General features: G+C 38.7%; 1 protein-coding gene across 1 annotated transcript in view; it reads right to left on the reverse strand.

The window, feature by feature from the left end:
- doc2b (double C2-like domains, beta) overlaps positions 1-22494 on the reverse strand; it is a 109757-nt gene that overhangs the window by 45600 nt on the left and 41663 nt on the right. Inside the window, exon 2 of the mRNA XM_056397896.1 lies at positions 12210-12289. Coding sequence (XP_056253871.1) covers positions 12210-12289 — 80 coding nt within the window. The remainder of the gene's footprint in view (positions 1-12209; positions 12290-22494) is intronic.

Below are 22494 nucleotides of genomic sequence, written 5' to 3' on the forward strand. Positions count from 1 at the left end.
TTGTTGCAGAGTAACTGAATCACATCACAGTGGTAATGAGAGGGAGCTCGGAGGGGGTTATCTAAGGGGTTGGTGATGGTTTCGATCAGGGTTCACTGGGTGTAGACATTGGTTGGATAAAACTAAGTATTGATCAATGGGGACCGGTTGGGATTTGAGCTTATCTCAGCAGCTTACCTTCTTGTATCTGGGGACAGGAAGCTGTTTTTCCAGCAAACATAAAGCACCAACACAGAGACGGTGAAAGCATGCAAAAGAGTGAGGTGGAGGAGGAAAAGAAAAAGAACATTGACCATGTGAATTTGTTGAAACAACATGAATAAACATGCAAATAAAACAGAACAAAGATTTGTTCAAACATTTGTGAGTCTTTCAGAAACAGTTTGGTTTACACAGCTCAGCTAAAATGTTTTCTGTGGAAATAGACTGAGAGAAAAAATTTAAATAATGCCATCCTGAATATGGATGGTCTATTGATACAGTAATTTTCAAGTTAACTACACCACATACTTGTTACTTACAATTGGCATTGAATTAATTGCAGTTGGAGAGAAATGTTAGTGATAGTTTGTGACAATAAGTAAAGTGGGAGTAAAAAAGAAAAGAACAGTTTTGAATCAACGTACTGACTTAAAAGGAAGACCAAGAACTTCAGCAGGTGTTTCTGCCCACAAACGTTCACACGCCTCCCAGATGAAGGGAGAGATTTTAAGTAGGAGTTTCAACAACGTGCAACATGTAAGTAAACACCTCCAGATGGAGAGAGGTACACATGCAACGACACTGAAAGATAAATAACTTATGTGAAATGATAAAAAAAAAAGAAAAAAAGAAAAAAAAAAGGCATCCACTTAAAAGGACGTAGTTAGACATTTTGGGAAATACACACATTTGCTTTCTACCTCACAGTGCCAAAGTGTTTAAGCCAAACAGAAATAGAAATGTAAAAACAGCAATTAGTGGGTTTTACAGGGAGTTACTGTACGTGCTGTAACTATGTCTTGGCACACACCAGCTGAGTGCGGTGAATGTGAGTAGCAACTTGAAGTCTTATTGTCACAGTGAGGTTGCCAGGTTTTATACCACCGTGCCTTTACAGAGACCTGTGTTCACTGACCATATCTGGCAACCTGTGCTACAACCACAGAATCTGGGCGGATGAACAGGCGATGGTGAAGAAGTAGTTACAGCATGTTTTCCACTTAAAAGACAAACTACTGGTTACATGGTAAATAATGAGATTTACAGGTGCATAAGTGTATTTTTAAACTATCGCCTCCTGTTTTTATGCTAAGCTAAGCTAAGCTAATTGCCTCCTAACTCAAGCTGTGTATCTCTCAAACAGGCATTACACTGATATTGATCTTCTCATCGTCTTGGCAGAAAACCGAGTGTATTTCTCAAATGTTGAACTATTCCTTCGAGCTGATGATGCACAAAATTAACAATACACTACCGAAGCAAAATACTCTATCTAAAAAATGCCTTAGTGGACGAATCACACTTGTAATTTATTGTTTATCTACCACACACTTGCTGTGGAAGATTTGACAGCACCAGTATTGACTGTTAGATATGAATCACAATTGATTCTGCTGCAGCCATGACGTAACAGCTCCTCACTTTTAAGAAAGTCTGTTGGACATTTCATCAATATTTACAGCCAAAATGTGACAAGTTGAACAACACAAAAACACAAAAAAAATGTCTGATTTTTCTGATGTTTTTTCCATTTACTGTAATGCAGGGATTAAAAATGACACCAAGTTGTTTTTTTAAAGCCTTTTTAGGTATAAAACCAGTGACACCAGAACAGATACAAACAAGGATAGTGAATACAAAAAAGCAAAAACATCTCTAAGAAGCAGAGCCAGAGTGTGTGTGTTTGTGTACTCCCACACATGAGTGTGGGCGGACTGGGCTATGAAAGGGCAGTCTGCAGGAGAAGGTAGAGAATGAAAGACTGCAGTGGAGTGTTAAAGTAGGTTGTAGTGTAGGCAGGGCTGAATAAACAGGTCTTGTATCTGTGATTGAATAGTGAGACAGAGTCTGATTCACTGATAAGGGCAGTTTTTTCTGTGGAGGGAGGTGCTGCTTTAGAGAGATGCAGCTGTTTACTTTAATATGTGTGGGATGACCGGGAAGGGATACAACAACACAAGGTGCTACACTTACAGAGGAAGTACATCAGCAATATACGTATCAAAGCACGAGGCCAACAGAAGCCTTGCAAAGCTTTTAGTATGTGACAACAATACACTGCCACCTTTGGCTGAGCATCACAATTTGCACTTCTGATAAACACAGTAAACAAGGGCGGCTGCTGATCACAATGGAGAGGAAAACATACGGATGTTGTTTTTTTTTTTTTTATCATCTCTGTTTAGTATAAACAACTATACTTCAAAACGTCCTTACAATTACGAGCCAGATATCCAGTGCACCACAGACACCCCTCGTCTACAGAACAAACAGGATCATGTTTTTAACCAAGCTGGCGACATTGCTCCAGGAACTGCAGTGTCAGCCAGTCATTCGCTCCACCACTTTGGTCTGTACGACTAAGAGATGGATTGCCATTAATTTTAGTACACGTATTCATGTGCTCCTTTGGACTTTAGGTTGTTTTACTGGTGTGTGCTGTTATTGTGTGTGTATTATATGTGTATTTATCTGTATTGTTTTCCTTTTAATACTTTTATTTCTGGTTATTTATTCTGTCTGACATCTCCTCTCTTTTAACATTTAATTTAATTGTTTTTATTTTCATTTGGTATTTAAAACCCTATCTTTTACCTTTTATTATTGGTTTCACTCACTTCAATTGATCTCCTCTGATTAATTTATTATTTTAGCTTTATCTTTCCATCTTTATCTTTGTTTTCCAGTCTTCTGTGTTTCCTCAATACAAACTTATGACATTCACAATAGTATCGGTTCCTGTTATTATTGGTCTTATTTTCATTGTTTATATTTATATCTTAGTCATTTATTGCTCTGTGTGTGGATGGGAATGCCAACACATGTAGCCACTTAGCTTTACATAGCAACTAAGGCTTATTAGAGATGGTTATACTTGGACACACTAAGTGCTTGGATAAGGTTAGGAAAAGATAATAGTCTTGGTTCAATCTTAAAAAAGTCAACACTTTGTGGTAGACTGAAAAAAATAGACAAGTCTATCAAACACTTTATAACCAACAGATGCATTTGCAGTGAAGAGAATATGTTGTACTGTACAGAACACAGACTGTAAAGCTTTGAAAAACTTGGATAGCAATGCTGAGCTGAAGCCAACTGTGAAGGAAGCAAATGGCCCTTTTTTCGCCACAGTAACTTTTCCAAGAAACTCAGGAAACCTGCTCTGATCACACTCCAAAGTTGTCCGTTTTGTTTGACCAGGTAAGGAAGTGGAATTTGAAGTCCTGAACATTGTTGACCAGTCAAAGACAAGCTTTGCAGTTGGTTCAGTATGGGAGCACTATTCATTCAGACGGCAGACGAGCACTGCTGGGTGCTGGCATCTATATTAGGACTAGTATTAGAAATGTCCACATCAGATTTGGTAGCAATCTGACCAGCAGTTGTTGAGACATCATACTGTGCACCAAACGGTTCTACAGATGAATAGACAGGCCATCACCAGACGATGCTGCTACTGGGGTGAAAAGTAGCAAAGAGAGGGATCCATCTTTAAACTTTGGGGATTCATGTGTTTTTGCTGTGTGCATCAGTCTGCAGAGTCAAATAAGAACCTACGAGATCCGAAGACAGAGACATATAAAATTAACTTCACATCCGCTGCAACCTGTTACTAGCTTAGATAATTAATGGGGAAGTCAGATGTGACTGAAATCACTTAGGAGCAGTGATGTGGATGCCAACAAAGTGTTGCAAGGCGTCCAGGCTGCTGTGTCCAAGGGCCAGGAGATTGAAGGCTGAGACAGAGTGCCTGTCAGGAGCTAATAGGCTGTTTCTTATTTTCAATGAAGCTGGAGGGGATTGTTGAAATTCAGGGGAAGTGAGCTACAACATTTGGCAGTTGTTTTCTTTTTTCAGAAAGAGGTGTAAGATTGTGAATTGGCCTGTGATTCTTCAGCTTTTGTGAAGCTGAGTAACCGCAACAATAGCAGAAGAGGGAGGACGGCATCTCTCCACGCAAACAGGAGCCTCCTGCGGGGAGAAGTTCTTTGGATAATTTTATGGTTGTGTGGTGATGTGGTGAGGCAGAACAAGCTGTAAGGATGACTTCAGTAGAACCAGAGTATGATTACGGAGACTGGCTGATTTTAGGTGCACGTAATGCTATTACATGAGGGAGCAGAGAATTCTTTATTCAGACGAGGTAAGAGAAAATAAAGAAAGCGGCAGCGTATCACTTAGTGAGATTTGAAATGGTACAAAATAAGAGTGCAGGGTATTTTATGTTTACATCAGGCAAAGCTAAAAAGGTGAATAGCTGAAGTTTGTTTGTATTGTAGCAGGCAAGGCCATCATTCAAACACAGTTAATGACAGACCTTTGTGCTTTCATTTGCAAAGTGCCTGTATGGACTCCAACTAAGATGTGCTTTAGGTTCACGTGTTATTAATGTTATTGAAATAACTTGTAGCGGTTTATTGAAACATTTCTAATGAATTCAGCCTTTGTCCATCATATGTATATAATAGTGTATAGTACTCCATGCTTTTGGCAAATTTCCATACTTTTCTAGAAGACTGAGTAAGATGTAAATAAATTATTATTATTATTAAATGAATCCAAATCAAACAAAAAGGTTCTGCTGTCCTGTAAACTGCTGTGTGTGCAAGAAAGTATTGGATCAAATAAGCATATAAATGTAAATGCAAAGAAACTAAGAGACAATAACAAACAACTTATCTTACTTTGCAGAATTATTACTTGACTGACAAGTCTGCAAAGGCGAACTTATTGCTTGGAAAGAAGGAATATACATTTTAAGGAAGTCTGGGAATTGTGATAAAAGACTTATAAAAGAGAAAAAGATTATTGACCATTCACTGTTGTATTACACTACTGAAAGGAAGGGAGAGCTGTACCAGCTCAGCGGGGAGTTGTTTAAAGTTGTATTCTTGTATCACTGAGACTATAGTGTGTTGCTTTCTCAGGCAAGCTATTACATGTAAATCATATAGAAAGAAACTGTATTTCTTACACTCTCTCATAAGGGTTAGGGTAACATGTTTCTCCAGGCCTCTTGTAGCTTGATTTAGCACTGGCATGCAGTGTTTTTCATACACTGTTACTCCATCCTCACAGCACGACTTCACTGAGCTGACCCATGAGAATATGGCGACCGTCCTCCCAAGACAAACGAGATCATCAGTTATTTCAGCAAATGGCCAGGAACGACATATGGTTACATTCAAGTGATACAGCCCCCAAGTGGCAAATACTAATTATGATTCCTGCCTTCCAAGAACAAGAGGAAGTAGTGTGATATTATACAGGGACAATATCCGCAGAGGGAGGAGGTCAGGGTGGATGGATGGGACTTTAACATGGAAACCACCGTTCGTTTCCCATTTCCAACCGACATTCAGCGCTGGTTTCTTTTTAATCCAAGATGACGACTGTCCCCTGTTCAACCCTGTTTCCTAGAAATTACCTATTAATACAACTAATTTGCAACAGCAAATATGTTTTGTAGGCAACGTAATTGAAACTGGATTATGTTTTCTATTAATGTAATGAGGATACGTTGTTAATTCATGTATTTGGCAAGTCACTTATCCTCAGGATGAGGATAATCAGAAAAGAGGTTTATTTTTCAAAGGGCAATGTTGTCCTGTTGATACGGTGTCATATCAAAAAACATTATGTGCCGTTGTAGAGGACAGAAAACATATTTTGTTGTTTAATCAAAAGGGACTATTAAGTCCCTGCTTCAGGGCAGAGACATAACCTCAACAGGCTCAACTGAACTGTTAAACTCACACTAAACTACCTGGTTCAATGTGATGGGAAAGGAGAGAGAAGGTGCCATTCATAAGAAACACTATGTTAAGCTTTCACTACTTTTATTGCACCTCAATGAAATCACTGTCACTGGATAGAACACCGAAAATGGTCCATATTAAGAACCTTCCACTTGTACACCACTGGGACACTTTTATTGTGAACCGTCCTTACTAGGTGTTGACTTAAACTCAAAGCTTAGAGACCAACTTTAGGCTACATATTTTTGGCACTTTTTAGTCAAGAGATAATTTTAAAATCTTACCAGGAAGACACAGAAGAAGAGATGCATCCAGGAAAGAACTAACTGTTAGAATAAGCACATGCTGCAGTTTAGGCAAACCTCAAACCACCAACACGACTTCAAGGTAAGTAATGATGGATGGAAACACACTTGCACTGTGTTCGGATCACCTGTTCTGATCATGGCTGGTTAAAATGCAACATGTGTCCCAACCTACCTCTGCTCATATTTAACAATTCAAAACAATAACCAACTCCCCTGTAGCTGCTAGTCATACTGAGAGGCACACAAAGCCTGGAGAGGATCTGCGCCTTGAGCTATATTGGCATATGCATGATAATGAGGGCCCATTGTCACCATAGAATTTGGATAATCTCAATTAATTATTGTCTTTGTGTTCCTAAAGCTCTGCCTCATGCTATTTTCTCCTGCCTTTCTAAGATGAGTGAGCTGTAAAGTGAGATTTCGACTGGGAATTCAATACGTCAAATGTACAAGGGAGACGTAATGAATACGCTTTTCACCTTGTAGTTTTAAAACTAATGACAATACTGAGTTTTAACAGTATCAACGTACTGTAATATCAGGAATAACTCTATTGATGTCTGAGGGCTGTGAGTCATTCTGTATTTCACTAAACTCTCACAAGGGGAAACTACCATGCCAACGGCTGAGATTTAGACCAAACTCTACTGTGTCTGAATCATCATGATCCCACACATCCTTACTAATGCAGCCAACGGACACGAAGACCATGCAGAGGAAGTGCTGTTAGATCTGAGCTACAGTATTTCTGTCTCTCTGTACATCTACATGCATGTACGCCCTTTTAAATCAATTAAAGCCTATTTCAAGGGACTGAAATTGACTTATTTCTGTCATGTGAGCCATTACAATGGATGTGATCTGATTCACTTAGTGCGGTGAGTGGGTTGCCTGTGAAGACAGAGAAACTATAGATGGAGTGATGTTAGGAAAACTAAAAGGGCGAATTAAGACTCAAAACCTCTCTTGACAAAAGTTAATGTCCGATCCTGAAATGTTCGGCTCTGGCCCATCATCAGTTTGACATCATTATCCACACCCAGCAGCAAATCAAATGGCCGTTGCAGTGATGACTTAACAATGATCTTCAAAAGTACACACCAACACCAAACACCAGAAACGCTCCATTACGTTTTCCAGTACATTTTGGGAGGTCTGCTTTTTGGCTGTCTTCAAAGGAGTTGGATAGAGAGTTGGTATCAATTTGTTTCTGTTTTCAGAGGAAACACTTTTCCAGGAAGTGTTATTTTGGCAGGAATAGAGAGCCTGGTGTTTCCCAGTAATTCTTGCCAACATCTACTCCCCTTTTCCTGGGAAAAATACCTGCAGGAACCCAAGATTTCTAGCACATTTGGCACTGCCACAACAGTATGCGCTGAAACCAAGATGCCCTCTTCAACACTTAAAGACAACTTGTTTAGCTGTATACTAAGTCTCATATCAGCACTGTAAAGATGGTCTTACTCTCCCATATAACCACTCATTTATATACAACTAATTTGCAACAGCAAGTATGTTTAGAGGGAAGTGAAATCGGGACCAGATTACATTTACGGCAAGTTGCAAATACTGAATGTATCAGTAAAATGTTCAGACAATTTGATAGATTTGTAACAAAAATTGTTACACTTAAAAGACCATCACATAATTCAACATATTTATTCTTTTATTCTTTGTATTATAATTTATTCATTGTTAGTTTTTGCATTTCAAATTGTTTTACTACATTGTAAAAAGTGAGGAAACATTTACATTATATTATAAAATGTAGAATTTTTAAATCAAAGATAAACCTTCAACTGTAGCTTCTCCAACATTGTCTTATTTATATGTTATTTCTTACTAACTCTTAAACCTGCATTACGGAATAATCTGGTTTTAGAGAAATCTGCCTTTTCACTGAGGATGGAAAATCTAAAGAGTTCCAGTTCTTGGTCAGTAAATGCGTCCAAACTGTAGACTGGCTGTTTCTTAAACCACAGTGTTTGTGTTTTTATTTAAATATGTGTTAAATACAGACTGTGTGAAACGCTCACATTATAAAGCATTTAGACGTTTGCTGCTGAGTGGAAGAAAATTCCTTCTTTTAGACAGCAGTAAAAAGACTAAAGGTTGTACATAAAACAAGGTTTTATTGTGATATATTTGCCCAGATGGAATCACTTATACGGTACTTAATTTTATATATGACTGACAGATGCAAAGATATTATCATTGCTTATAGCTGAAACATTTATGCCAAACTTAATTGAAACATTATTTAATGTCACAATTATGTTTTTGGTGCCACAGTTTCTCCTCCAGCACTCAATCGTTTTGTGGGATGGATGTCAGTGTGGAAATAAAACAAAGCTCATTTTTGACATGGTGAAAACCCCTGAGAGATAACACAAGTCACAGGGTTTTATCTCACAAAAAAAAAGTCCTACGGGATACAAAACATCAGTGCCAAAGGATCAGTGTTTGAAACTGTGTAAAGAACAAATACACGGTTTCCATCATCTGTTATTTTAACTTGTAAAAGTAACCTTCATTAAGAATTTAAAAGGTAATTATCAAATAGTTCTGGATTTACCCGTGTTGACATGTCAAGGCAAAGGATTTAATTAAATTAGTACAGTCTATGGGCTATTTGCCCTTCTCCCTTCATCCTTACTGCGTGGTTTGGAGCCCTTGATTTCCATTCACAAATTAATTTCAAAAGTAGATTACCAAGTACAGCTGGAACACAACACTTCATGTGTTTACTTTACACATCCTTCTGAGTGACTGAAGTGACTCAAATTCCTATATACTTTGCTTTGTAATAATAGAGCAGAGAGGAACAGAAGAAGAAGTGAAAATGCAGAGGTCATGATTGGCGACAGAACTGAGATGCAATAATGCAGGTAGCATTTTATCTGGATTGTGCTGGGTGGGTGAATCAAGGGGCACTTAAGGGAGACACATTAAAATGTAAAGGTTGTGGGAAGGTTTCTCAAAACAGATATACAACAGTTGTAAAAAGCCAAGAGCTAAGAGATAGAAATTATTTTTAACAAGCAATTTTAAAAGGTACTCAAATTAGAGGACTAAATTGCCCCTCTCTGTGTTTCTAGCTAATTCCAATTCAACCAGCCATTCAGCCAAATGGAGAGGAATCGGACAGAGCGAAGAATGAGCGCTCTCAAAAAAAAAAAAAAAAAAAAGGAATTATTATTATATTATTAACAGTTTTAGTTGTGTTAGATGGGTTAACGACTAAGTGGATGAAAAAGTTTTGGGCATAGGACAGTTATGCAAGATGCTGTCACACAGTTTTGACTGTTCTCTGATAAATAATGAACCATTATTTAATTATGTAAAAAATGACATTTATTTGCCGTCTTTGTGGAGACTTAATGTATTATTTAGCTCAGTCTGAATTTTAGGCTTGGGGTTTCCCATTTTCACAGGGTTTCAGAATGTGATTAAGAGTATTTGAACAAGAAGAGTTTTATGTAGAGATTTGACAAATGATTCTTTTCTAAAACCATTTTATGCAAATTCAATTCAGCTCTTTTCCCAAGTTAAAATAACTATCAGATGAGTGGTTTTTCACGCCCTCATTCAGCCTCTTCTGTTTGTTTTAGTTATGTTTTCTGTTGACCTTTTGTCAGTTTCTGCAATGAAAGACATAGATTTTTCAGACCAAATGCCAACAGAGCTCTGATAATATGAGCATTGTACATATGAGCTACTGTTGCATAAATATAAAACCGTGGTCCCACTGCACACTGCCACTGTAACCAGCCCATCAGGCACCAATATCAGTCCCCAGAATTTAGCAAAGTTCAAGTTCCTGTAGTGTCAACCTCCTCCCATTCTTCCTGAGCCAGGAACCATAAGATCTCATTAGAGAAATGAGTAATAAAAGAACTCAGTTGCAGTTACTATTGGAGCAACTGCAGCTCTTGCAGCGACAGCAACAGCAACAGCAAAAAAAAAAAAAAATCTATGGTTAGAAAGACCCATAGGGGGTTTTGTAAACAAATGAAATAATCGAAATGTGTATATACAGCATTTGAGAGAGAAAATCATTTTCTCTGCTTGGCTGGGCAGCAGCTGAAGTCCAGGAGCAGAGCAGTATAGAAAATAACCACCATAAATCAAGATGGCCTGATGCCCACTCTGCTGTCCAACACTCCTGCCAAGACTTGCTCCTCTGATTCTCACTTTCCTCCATACCAGCTATTGAGGCAGACAGATAGGAAGAGTTATAGCTGTTGACGGCAGCCGTGGCTGTCAGAACCACCACTTCATCACAACAAACAGGGGAGGGAACCACTGGGGACAACACCCCTGAACTCATTCTTATTCTATATTAGATTTAAATAGGCTTTTTATTAAAATCAGATATGGTTTAGTTATTGCTGTCCACCTCCAATATGATGTATAATTATGTATTTATCAAAGAATTCATCACTACCTCTCTGGTTGTCCATAGGAACCCTTTAAACTGTACTGATTCAGTATTATTGGAGAAATGCCATTACTAAATAACACATTTTTGAAAAGGGGCATTCTGAAATAAAACATTTCTGTTATGAAATAGAAATTAATTCCCATAAACATTAAGTTATTATTTAAGTAAGAATGATGAAATTACATTTCATTATAACGAACTGAGTTTTATCATCATTTTATCAAAAAAGATCATATATATATTATACACACTTTGTTCATGAAATTCATGCAACATGACATATTTATTGAATACTGAACACCCGGTGTGTGCGTACAGGCTTTTACTATTGTGCATGCTTGCTCAACTCACACGGCTTACTGTCATACCTTCACGTAACTGAGCCATCATTAGCGCTACTAGTCAGACCTGTGCTTCTTTGCTTCTATGACAAGTCAAGGTTTGTGAGAAGGATCCACTAGCAGCTTCAATTCAAGTTGGCATTGAGCTGGTAGGCTTCTAGTTTTAAACCTCTGTCGGGAGAGCTGAGTTTGATTGGCAGCAGCTCAATATACAGAGAAAGAAAGGGAAGCCAACTGGAATTAATTAGTGGGTAAGAAGAACAGTATTTCTGTTTAAGCGAGAGGCTCAGATCAACCAACTGAGAGATGAGTAAGGTAAGAGTTTGTTGTTGTACTGTTGTAAATAATTCCCAATTTATGCTCTGAAATCATCATGAAAACAGGTAGACATGTTTGCACAGCAGCAACAGCAAATTAAAATGGCAAACAAGAGCAGACCAAAAAATATATTTTTACAGTTTGCCCCATATATTCGTTCTCCTTTCAGATCTGTTGTAGTTTCCATGAGGTCGAGAGAAAAATATCTGGCTCCTCAGCTGCTAAATCTGCGACCAGCTTGACACATTAGATCTACATAATACCTACTGATTAACACTGATTTCAACTCAGAAACATAATTGGTTGGGTGCATATTCTTGCTCTGTTTCTTAGCAATATGCTTGAGAAATAATTAATGCTTCCTGAGATGAAAATAGATGTAAATATCTCTCTCGCAGGGAACTGTGGGACGTGTTAAGCTGCATTTCCACAGCCTCTTTGCCAGTGCTTGTAGGCTCACACAAGAGTAGGCTGCAGCAAAAAATATTCTTCTTTGACAGTCATCTTATTGAGTCCGAAAAACATATTTATTTGTATTGATCTGCTCCGTATTGCCACATTGGGCTGTTATGACAGGTGTTTGTACGAGTAATGAGTAGGGTCTGTTTGTTCTGAATCTAATCTCACAGTTTGCATGTTTCATGTTAGTGCAGTTTATATAACCAAAGGACTGTACGGACTGAGATAAAAATCAAAGATACTCAAGTGTGACTGTTCACAGATCCACTTAAATTTAGTTAACTGTGTTCACTAAAGCATTTTACAAATCACTGCTGTGCGAATTTAAAGTCCGCAAATTAACGTCATCATTATCGTCATCATTATTATTATGGCTCACCTTGGCTTTGTTAATGGTGCAGTGCAGCGCATTGTTCTCCTGGTCATAATGCAAACTGAATTCCAAGGTCCCCAGTGTGGCTGTAGAGACACAGACGAAAGAGAGAAGAGACAGAAGGAAATTAATAGCTTGAAAAGAAAAGTATTCATGGCGCACAAACATCGTCGCTGGGGAGAGAAGGAGTCCAATCCTGCCTGCTTGCTAAAGCCCTGATGGGAAATCTCCTGGTGTTCTTAACACTGACATGTAATTATAGCCATAATAATCACCATAGAAATGAACACGCAGAAAAGGACAGTAGCAATAATTGATAAATGAAATGTTTTATTTGTGCCTGAGTCTTTTTGTGGTGAACAGACATCGTCATCAGCAGCACCGTGAGCTGGTAATCAGAGCGGTAGTCGGGAGAACTGGGAAAAATCCTGGGCGACTGTTTTGGTCCAGAACTATGGGCTGACAATACAGAGGCTTCCTGCAGGCTGAGCTGACAGCCACATTCAAAAACACACACACACACACACACACACACACACACACACACACACACACACACACACACACACACACACACAAGTTCTGCGGTAATCAAGTCTACAGCAGGGGAGTAAATAAAGAGCTCCTCCCTACATTCACCTGACCTGTTGCTCTTTGCAGCTCGATCCCTCATACCTTGCTGACTTCTGACAGAACCATACACAAGATTGAGAGGAAATATTGAAGGAAAAGGGGTGAGAAACTACAATATGTGGTTTAAAAAAACAAAAAAAAAACAAGAAAAACATAGTGGAGCAGAATCCGGCAAGTCTGCTGAAAAATAATGGATATATTCTGTGCAAGTGGGCAGTGCAAGACGAAATGTTGAGTACCGTAGTTAAAATTGAAAAATTAATGGTCATAATTCAAATGTTGCATATTAAAGAGGCTAAAGGCATTCTCCAATTTTCAATTATCATCAGGCAAATTAGCCACAGTATAAAATAAATTGGTTAAATTAAGATAAAGATATTTCAGATGAGTCTGCTTTTGTTGGTTTGGAGCTGGGTCAAATTAGAGGTTTAATTGCCTGGTTTCTCCATCACTGTGGGCCTCTCTCCATTGTTTCAGTCCCAGGCTGAGACCTAAGTGAGACCCACTTCAACCCTGCTTGCAATTAACCAGCACTTATTTAAGCGCAGAGGCTACTACATCTTATTAAAGCACTACAGTGTTGAGTAATGAACTGTAACATTTTATGGCATAATCTCATCCTTTGTCCTTTAAAAATGGACCCTCGTTTCCTGAAATGTTGTCAGGGTGAAAACATTTCAGCAACCACAACATGAAAAAAGACGTGTGTGGGCTTCAAAGGGCCTAACAGGATCTGAATATATATATATATGTATATATGTATATATATATATATATATATATATATATATTGTAAACCTTTCCAAATCTTTAAGCCTGGTACAGTATATTTATTTAGTATGTTAGAAAATGTTAAGATCTTCACTGGCATTTATGGTAAAATGATGCAAGTGAAGAAGCTCATCTTTGTAACCAACAGAGATGAAGAGGTTAGCAAAGTGGCAGGAGCTTCACTCCTGGAAAGGGCAAGGCTTTGGTGTCTGGCTCAGGGAAATTCTGACAGCTGTGATAAATTAATTGATTGTGGAGAGGAATCAAAGCTGGCTATGGGTAACAGTAGTAATTCTCAACCAAATTATTAAGGCTCAGACGTAATGTTCCCTTGCCAAACATATCAGTGACAGCGGTGTAGCCTGGACAGAATTTCCTTTACAGTGAACCACAGTTTGAAATTGATTAGACAATCTTTCTTGTAATCTAACAGGGACCATATTTGTTTAAATATTTTATAGATTTTTACGCTTTATAAATAACTTTTAGCAAATAAAGAGAGGGAAGAAAAAAATAACACATTGAGTTGTGTTAAAGGCAGATATTTTATTGCCCCTTAATGAACCCACAGCCCCCCCACCCATCGGACTCTGAAAACTGATGACTTACAGGATGGCGTGTTTAACCACCAGGCTGTACTGATGTCTAAAAAAAGGCTCTCCATCAACATTAGTACCCCTTGAACAGACACAGTATCAATAGTTGTTTAGCTTCCCAAAGCATTAAGTTCCACCAGTTTAGAATGAACTTTCTATTTGTGACTAGAGTCGTCCTGAGTCTCCTAAACAGCAGTGAGTCAGTGCTCCTGGAGACCGCTGAGCTCATCAACAATAACTGAACCTCTTCATCACCACCACACCCACCACACACACAAACAACACACCCACCACACACACACACACACACACACACACACACACACACACACACACACACACACACAAACAGCGCACACACACACACACACGCACACACACACACACACACAACACACACACACACACACACACACACACACACACACACAGATGAAGACATTCAGTTTGCTGCCTAGTGCATTGATGTTGTGGTACATGATCAATGGATATAGCTTTACAAGAGTTGTACAGTTAGTGTTTTCTGATACTTAATGCTGCTTCGCCCCGTGCAGCTTTGAACCGTTTTACCCAGATTCTCCTGGAAAGCATCAGCCAGATGAATAAAACTCTGTGTAGAGTAATGACTAAAACTATGTGTACGCACAAACCCAAAAATATGCGTAGGCAATCTTTTCATCGGAATTATAAAGCCATGCGTTCGCACGGTTCCACTTTATAAATCTCACGCGTTGAGAAATCCGGTGCATGTGCAGGAGCCTTTTTTCCACTCCCACAATTAGCCATAAATGGATGAAGACGCTCCCTTAATTAGTCACTTTGCATTAAAAAAACACTGTCTCCACCACAAGTGATCAGGCACAGAGAAGACAGAGGAGACAGAAACAAATGGGAGGCAAAAACATGCATCAGTTTGCTTTAGTACAATCACAAATGCAAATGTAAAGTCCTGTTTCACTGGCAATTAAAAAAAAAGAAAAAGTAAATATTAAAATAGTATGAAACAGTTTACAGAATGCCTCACAATGAATAATAAGGATATTAAATGATGATGAAGGAAACATCAAGCACAAACAATTATTTCGTTTATGCATTGTCAAATTTTTATTGCTGTGTAAATTTGAAACCTTATAATGATGATAATGAATTCAAGCTCCGTGAAGCTGGTTATTTTATGTTATGTGAAAAACACATCGTCAAAGAAATACATTCTCACCGCACAGTCAGGGTTTTTAAATTCCGATTTATGTGCGAGAAATGGCGTACGCATAATTTATGCATCTGGCCCATGGTGTGTCATGTTTCTACATCAATCTGTGCCTCCCTGAACCAATCCTTACCTATAACCCCAGCCAGTCATCTCTGTAACTGTTCATCATATCTTTCCCTGAGCCCCAACACCAACCACAGGCCACACTGCTACAAAAAAATTCAGTATGGAAACAGTCGTGAGACCAGGGCTTGTAAAGCATGACTACTAACTTCTCTGCCCTGCGACCATCAAGGCCTGAGGATGTTGGTCCATGCAGCACAAATCTCTCTGCTGCCCAGATTTCTGTGAAATTTGGCATGGATAAACTTGGTCTCCTGAGAGTTATTCTTTTGATGATAGCATGACCTTTCCTCTTTCACCGCCATCAAATCAAAAATATCAAAAAGGTCAAAATCACAGGAAACCCAACAGGCAGGTTTGCCAAGAAATTTACAAAACGCATTTGTGCTCCCCTGAGGATGAATTCTTTCTCTTTTCTCCTCTAGTAGATTTTAATGATATCATGTTCTGTCTTCGAGCTCCACCTATTACACTGTCAGCCCCACCGTTGGTTCGTCTTAACCCAGACAATCAGATTGGAGTGTAATTTTGTTTTTACTTCATTATTCAGTCTGACATTGTGTGCACGTTGGCCAATTTCTCTTGAAGGGACTAAACATGCGCTGTCGGCGTACTAATGGTTGGCTAGAGCATTTAATGTTTGTCGTGTGAATCGATATTCATTATTTTTGTAAGTTGACAACAAAAGCCTGCACAGCTGTGTCGATCTTATCTACCACTTGGCTTTTTTTGTGGGAATCGATTGTGGCTCCGGCACAGAAAAATCATGTCCCTATATTTAACCCAAAAAGCCCTGATTCGTCAGTTGTTTCTCCAACTTGTGGAAAAAAACCAAAAAAAAACAGTCGTCAATGAGCACGACATCAGACGCAGTCGAATCCCTGAAGAAATCTGAGAGATGGGCGGCAAATCAGAGTCCTGGAAACAGGCTAGGTTTTCTCTTTAAGAGGTGTTTGTTACACATCATAATAAATGCAGCTTGTAACAAGGCTTTACACTTTTAATCTCAAGAAGATGGTTATGAAGGGACCTTTAAGAATGGCTTCATTTATTTCTTGTAATATCTGTTATGATAATGTGATGTGTTGCTGATGCAGCCTCAATATGTTGATTTGTGTATTTCCTGAGTAAAGTAGCTGCAGTATGAAGCTTCCCCATTGCAAGAACTTATAAAAAAGTGTGCCTTACTTTTCTAATTAAGCCGATGTAGTTAGGCAATACTTTTCACAGACATAGGCGAGATGAACAGAGGTATTCTGGAGGAACAACACATAGCCTCTCCTGCCATGATTAATATTTAATTCACTGTAATACTGCCTGGTGTTTATCTCTGTATTCAAGGTAACAGTGGGGCAGTAAGTATAAGGCAATTTGCGGAGGTGCTTCTTGTAACACTTCTTTGCACTGCAGCTGCATGTGCCATCTGGATAGCTGTGGGGTACAGGTCCAATAAGATACAACAGAGCTGTGAACACTACAGGAGTATAATAAAGTGGAGTCATTTTTTTCAGCAGCGTAGTCATATTCCAGTCTTGCTGTGCAGCCTAATTTCTGTGACTTTCAGGAAAAGGTGATGTGATGGATCTAATTCAAGTGGCTACTTAAAATGGTACTGAAAGCAAAATTACCAAATTTTCTGCAAATAATCACGTGTTGTACAACTCCTGGCAATCGAGATCATAAATTAACTTAATCATTTGTACCCTGGTCATGTTTTAGAAAGTGTAGAGTTCCTCTGAGACAAACTGACTCAGACCCTGACCCTCTCTTCATGCAAAAGACAACAACAAAATAAATCAGTGCAGAGGGAAAGCTCGTCTACGCACTACAAAATGATGAATATAATAAGATGTTGAAATATTGAAAACATCATGTGAAAGTGCAACAGAGGATTCTGGTGTTAAAAACAGGGCGTAAATCAGGTGATTTGAATGTTTCCCAGGGAATGAAGGATGACAGGTGTTGAGAAGCTGTTAAAATGTTTACAGCGTCATCATTTTCTTGTACAAAATATGCCGCTCCCGCTGTGTGTAATGATTTATGTGCAGAGGGAACTCACTGCCTGTTATCACAGTCATTGCTTGAAGCAACGTTTTGAAGCCGACACATCGACCACTTTTCTTTTTTTCTTTTTTCTTTTTTGAAGCGATGGATCGAGGCTTTGGAGTGAGTGACATGGACATCCAAAGAGGGAACATTTGCCGAGCAGACCATTGATTAAAAGTCAGCTGTAAAAATACATTAGAGTCTAACGCTTTTGAAAACCAGGCATGCATGCTCGCGTAGGTGTCAAATTTGTTGTAGTTTCACTTTCAAATAAGAAAATTGTAATCTTGCTGAAGCCTGAAAATCTTCAAACTCATGGATTTCATATTTTCTGTATTATATAACCAGCAGAAAGAGGGGATCGAATTGGTTTCTTGCGATCGACTTTCCTGACAGCTTTTGTTGGAAAAAAAGAAAAGGAGTTTTTTTCTCAGCGCTTCACATGGTCTCATTTTATTCCTTTACACTGTATATACCAAGTGTTGGCCAACAGATGTCTCCAGTCAGACTCTGTATAATACTATAATGAACACAGTTGATTCAAAAGGTTTCAGTCCTTTGAAAAGCTCCATTTCTCCCACTAGTACCTATTAACCTATGAACATAACATCAGTAGTAGTGTCCATTGCACAGAGTGCTTATGCGTGTTAATCTCAAGGCACATTAACCTGAGCAAATTCTAGAGAAATCCACGGTCTATAGCAAGTGACATTTTACAAATCTGATCTCCGAAAGAGAGAGGGGCTGTAGAGAAAACTGCGTGGAAGTGTGGAAACAGCCTCTGGCCTCTACTACACTCAAGAACTGGGGATGGGAAAAAAAAGGAATCACTTAATTTACACGTTCACACGTTTAAGCCTGATGTGGCAACACAGCCAAGCAGCATGTTGCACATGTCAGGGAGGTTTTTTTTTCCAGTAATGATCTGCTCTCTTGGCCATAATAGTGTTAAAAGAGCTGATGAAGGAGACACAGCTGATGGGGACAGGAGGTTGTGTGAGTGATGACTGCTGTCAAAGTGGCCGTCACAATGCTCAGTTAAGAGGAGCGCCACTCCAGCTCCATTACTTCCCTCCAGGCAAAACCGCAGAGTTAATTCCCGCTGAGTGAGGGTGACCGGGCAGTCACCTCCCAGCAGAGAGCCAAGTTCATGATACGCGGCAATGCTGTGTACGTCCTACTTCTACATACACACTCTGTTTATACCTCTCTCTGTGCAAAAACATACACAAAAAAAAGACTGAAATGAATCCTCTGCAAGGTTGGACTTTTTGACGATAGCTGAATATATTCTGTAGTTTCCTTTCGGACTCTGAATACTGATCAACAGGCAGCAGCGGAGGATGGAGCCCGCTGTAACACAGACTCTATCCAAGGGAAATAAAATAAGCACACCAAGTGAACACCACCACCATTTATTTTTTGGGCTCTCTCAGGTGGAATGGAAGTGCCATTAGGGTGCCATTACCAGTAAATAGCTCAAAGTCAGATTGCATAAATTGAGAGCAAAGTAATTCATCATGTGAACTAGGTCAAACACCTTGTGATTTTCTCCAATCACTGTGCTGAAAAAAGAATGGAAATTGATAATAAATACCTAAAATGTGAGATCATGGATTCCATGTGCAAAAACAGTCATTTTTGTAAATAAAAAGACTTTTCCAATATTTTCACTTCATTTACTTTCAAGTTTTAGTTTCTTTTCTTTCACCTTGTCTAATACACAGCACATAACTCAGTGTTAAGCTTGGTTGTAATTTAAAAAATTGGCTTGTTACACTTGTATTTCTTAGCCTTCAGATCATCTTAAAGCTAGTACAACAAAAAAGTAAAAAATTAAAAAGGACAGAGAAAGTCAAAAACAAGCAGTTGACAAACAGGCCTGGCATATTAAAATTAATCAAGTTGTTATGGCTAACAAGGCGCACCTGAGTCCAACAAGCTTTTGGACAGTTACCTTTGGACAGAGCCAGATTAGCCGTTTGCCCGTGTGTCTAGTCTTTGTGCTTACTCAGAGTGTTCTGGTTGGTATCAGCATCTTAATACAGGGCAAATATACAAAGATTTGCTTGTATTGGAATGGCTAAAATTTAAAAACAAAACCAGTTTGGTTAAAATGTTAATGTGCATGTTTCTGCATCAGAAAGCAATAGCAGCCCCACCATACACACACTATACTGTAGACTAAGGGACAAATTGCCCAAGTGTTAATTTATCTACTTATGTAGTGCTTGAATGAACAATTAGATTGCATGCTTTGCTTCAGCATCCCATTATGTGCCTCTCATTACAGTGGAGAACTCTCATGGGGGATGACAGGTTCTGTCAAAGATGTTATTTGTTTTGCCTTTTTACCACAGAGCCGATTTAATGTCTGATGAAAGAGACTAAAAGGATTTTGACCTGTGTCGTCACATGATTTGCAAGTGTTGAACAGTGAGATCTACACACTTTACAACGTAATCTATTTTTGACATCGGGTTGGTTTTATGAAACATGATAGAAACTTCCCCCCTTGCCACCAAAGCTTCCACCTACAGGAGGAAATTATTAAATTCTGGAGCTCATGACTGCACACATTTGCATCTTAATGAGAAATAAAACTTCCGAAACACTAACATCTTAATGCTTTTAGATAGAGTTCATATTAATTCTGAGCTACCCATGTGTTCTCTGAAGACAAGTGTTTTATCAAGGGAACATTTACTTTTTAGTAATAACAAGATCACAGCAACATCAGAGCATATGCCAGTTATGGCAGCACATTAGGTAGCTCTTATTAAATGTTTTAACAGGGGGGCACATTAATCAAAGCCCTTTTCAGACATACTGGCAGCTGAACAAGATACTCAGCCAGTCACTGGAGGCCTTAAGCATCTGGGGCCCTGATTCAACAGCCAATGTGGGGCCGCACCCCCATAAAAAAACATGAAAGAAAAAAAGAATTCAATATGGTTTGCATCAATAAAAGGTATATTTTTGGACTTCAAGTTAAACGCAATATATGTGTACCTTCGACATCATGGCCAGATCAACACAGAAAACAATGACATTTTGTTTTGGAACTACTATTCTGTACTGAATAACAATATGTGTTATGTAACAGCAGACAAAAAACTGCTTAAGCAATTCCCTCACATTAAATTAACAACAATTATTCAATTATTTAATGATTCAATTCTCGCATGTCAGTGCCCATTTCATTTGAAACAGGTGAAACTTAACTAAGGCCACCAACGCAGCCAGCAGACATTAATGTATGCTCTAAATAGCTTAACAGCAGTGTAATAAATTTAACGTGTTGGCCTAATTATAATTTCTAACATACAAAGAGATCACATTTGCTCAATAATTCACCTTAAAAACTAAATTAGAGAACAGGATGGTTTAAATTAACAGGAGAAACATTCTTCTCAGATATTTACATGTCAGCTGAACACTTTTTCTTTTTCTTTTTTTACTTCCTGGCAAAAAAGCAAAACCTCCCCCATTTGCAATATCCATTTAACAGATTACCCGCTGAGTCAAAAATTTCACTTTTAATTCATGTCAACAGGATGAAAATACTGCAAAACCATTACCTACAAAATCCTCAGCATGTGGGCAAAACAGGAATGAAATGAAAAAACAAAACTTGACATGTGTCAGTGTTCTGTCTTGTGTGGTTTCCATTTGTGTAACATAAACAGTGAATTGCTTTTATATCCTTCTGATACGGGTACTCGCATCAGACAAGTTCTTTTTTTCTTAGTTTTTCTCTACATACATGGAAATTTAATACTACATTCTCCTGAGCGCTGTGCACAGTTGAATCATATTCTTTTTAAAGTGTTGTAACATTGTGTCGCTACAAACTTAATAAAACTAGTGACTATTAAAGAACCAAAACTGGAAGGCACCATCACCAACACACACACACACCCCCACTGGAAAAATGACTCTCTCAACCTGTGAGTCCTGTCATCACTTCACATCCATTGCCAAATCTCAAGGTATCAGCTCGTCTTACATCGTCTCCATGTGTACAAAGCATTCACATTTTCTCTCGAAATGATCAAATACAATCTTTATTTGTGCCAAAACACAAAAACCATTGAATATAAAAACAGAGCTGTTATCAACATATGTTCAATAACTGAACATTTCTAATTTGTTTGTTTATGACTGTCACGGAAAACAATGTGACGTCACATTAAGATGTCAGTCAAGTATAACAACAGTAAGATGTTTAAAGTAGGGTTCATCTGTGAACATGTGTGGCTGCCGTTCAGATTAATGGAGCCTGCAGGAGCAGAGGTCAAACTCCTGTTAATTACTACAGCCAGTGGAGTGTGACGTACTTTGTCTGTGTTGCTCACTCTCCAGGTTCTCCTTATTATAGATAGATACACACCTACAAAATATTCTGTGTATGTGCTCATGCTCACGTGGACACATCTGGATGCAGTGACGTTTGCTGTATGCATGGTAAGTAAAAGATGAAGGAAGACAGCAATCTCTGCCAAGGTGGAAGTCTGAACAACATTTTACTGACGGATCACTGAACCCTGCTTGTTTCAGCTCAGGCAACAAGCGGTGTTACCGTCCTCTGCAGCAGCAGCAGAGGTGTTGCAGCGATGTCTCTCCAGTGGTGCCGTTTTTTCTGTTTTGTTTCTTTCATCAAAAAAGAACACAATTTATCATGTGGTCTAAGACATAAAACAACATTTTATTTGCATTTTTATCTGGCAAGCAATCTCTTGACAATGTGAAAAATTTAAGTTGTCAATCTGAAGCAAAGGCAGAAGTAGCGTGACATTTTTATAGCGCTGGAGCAGGGAGGAGGCTGGAGTAGATGGCTGAGAGCGTTTTCTGGTTCACACTGTATCACAGTATCACTGCATCCCTTTCATCAGGTTGACATCTCCAGAAA

The sequence above is a fragment of the Seriola aureovittata genome, chromosome 15 (genome assembly GCF_021018895.1).
Source record: "Seriola aureovittata isolate HTS-2021-v1 ecotype China chromosome 15, ASM2101889v1, whole genome shotgun sequence".
Lineage (NCBI taxonomy): Eukaryota > Metazoa > Chordata > Actinopteri > Carangiformes > Carangidae > Seriola > Seriola aureovittata.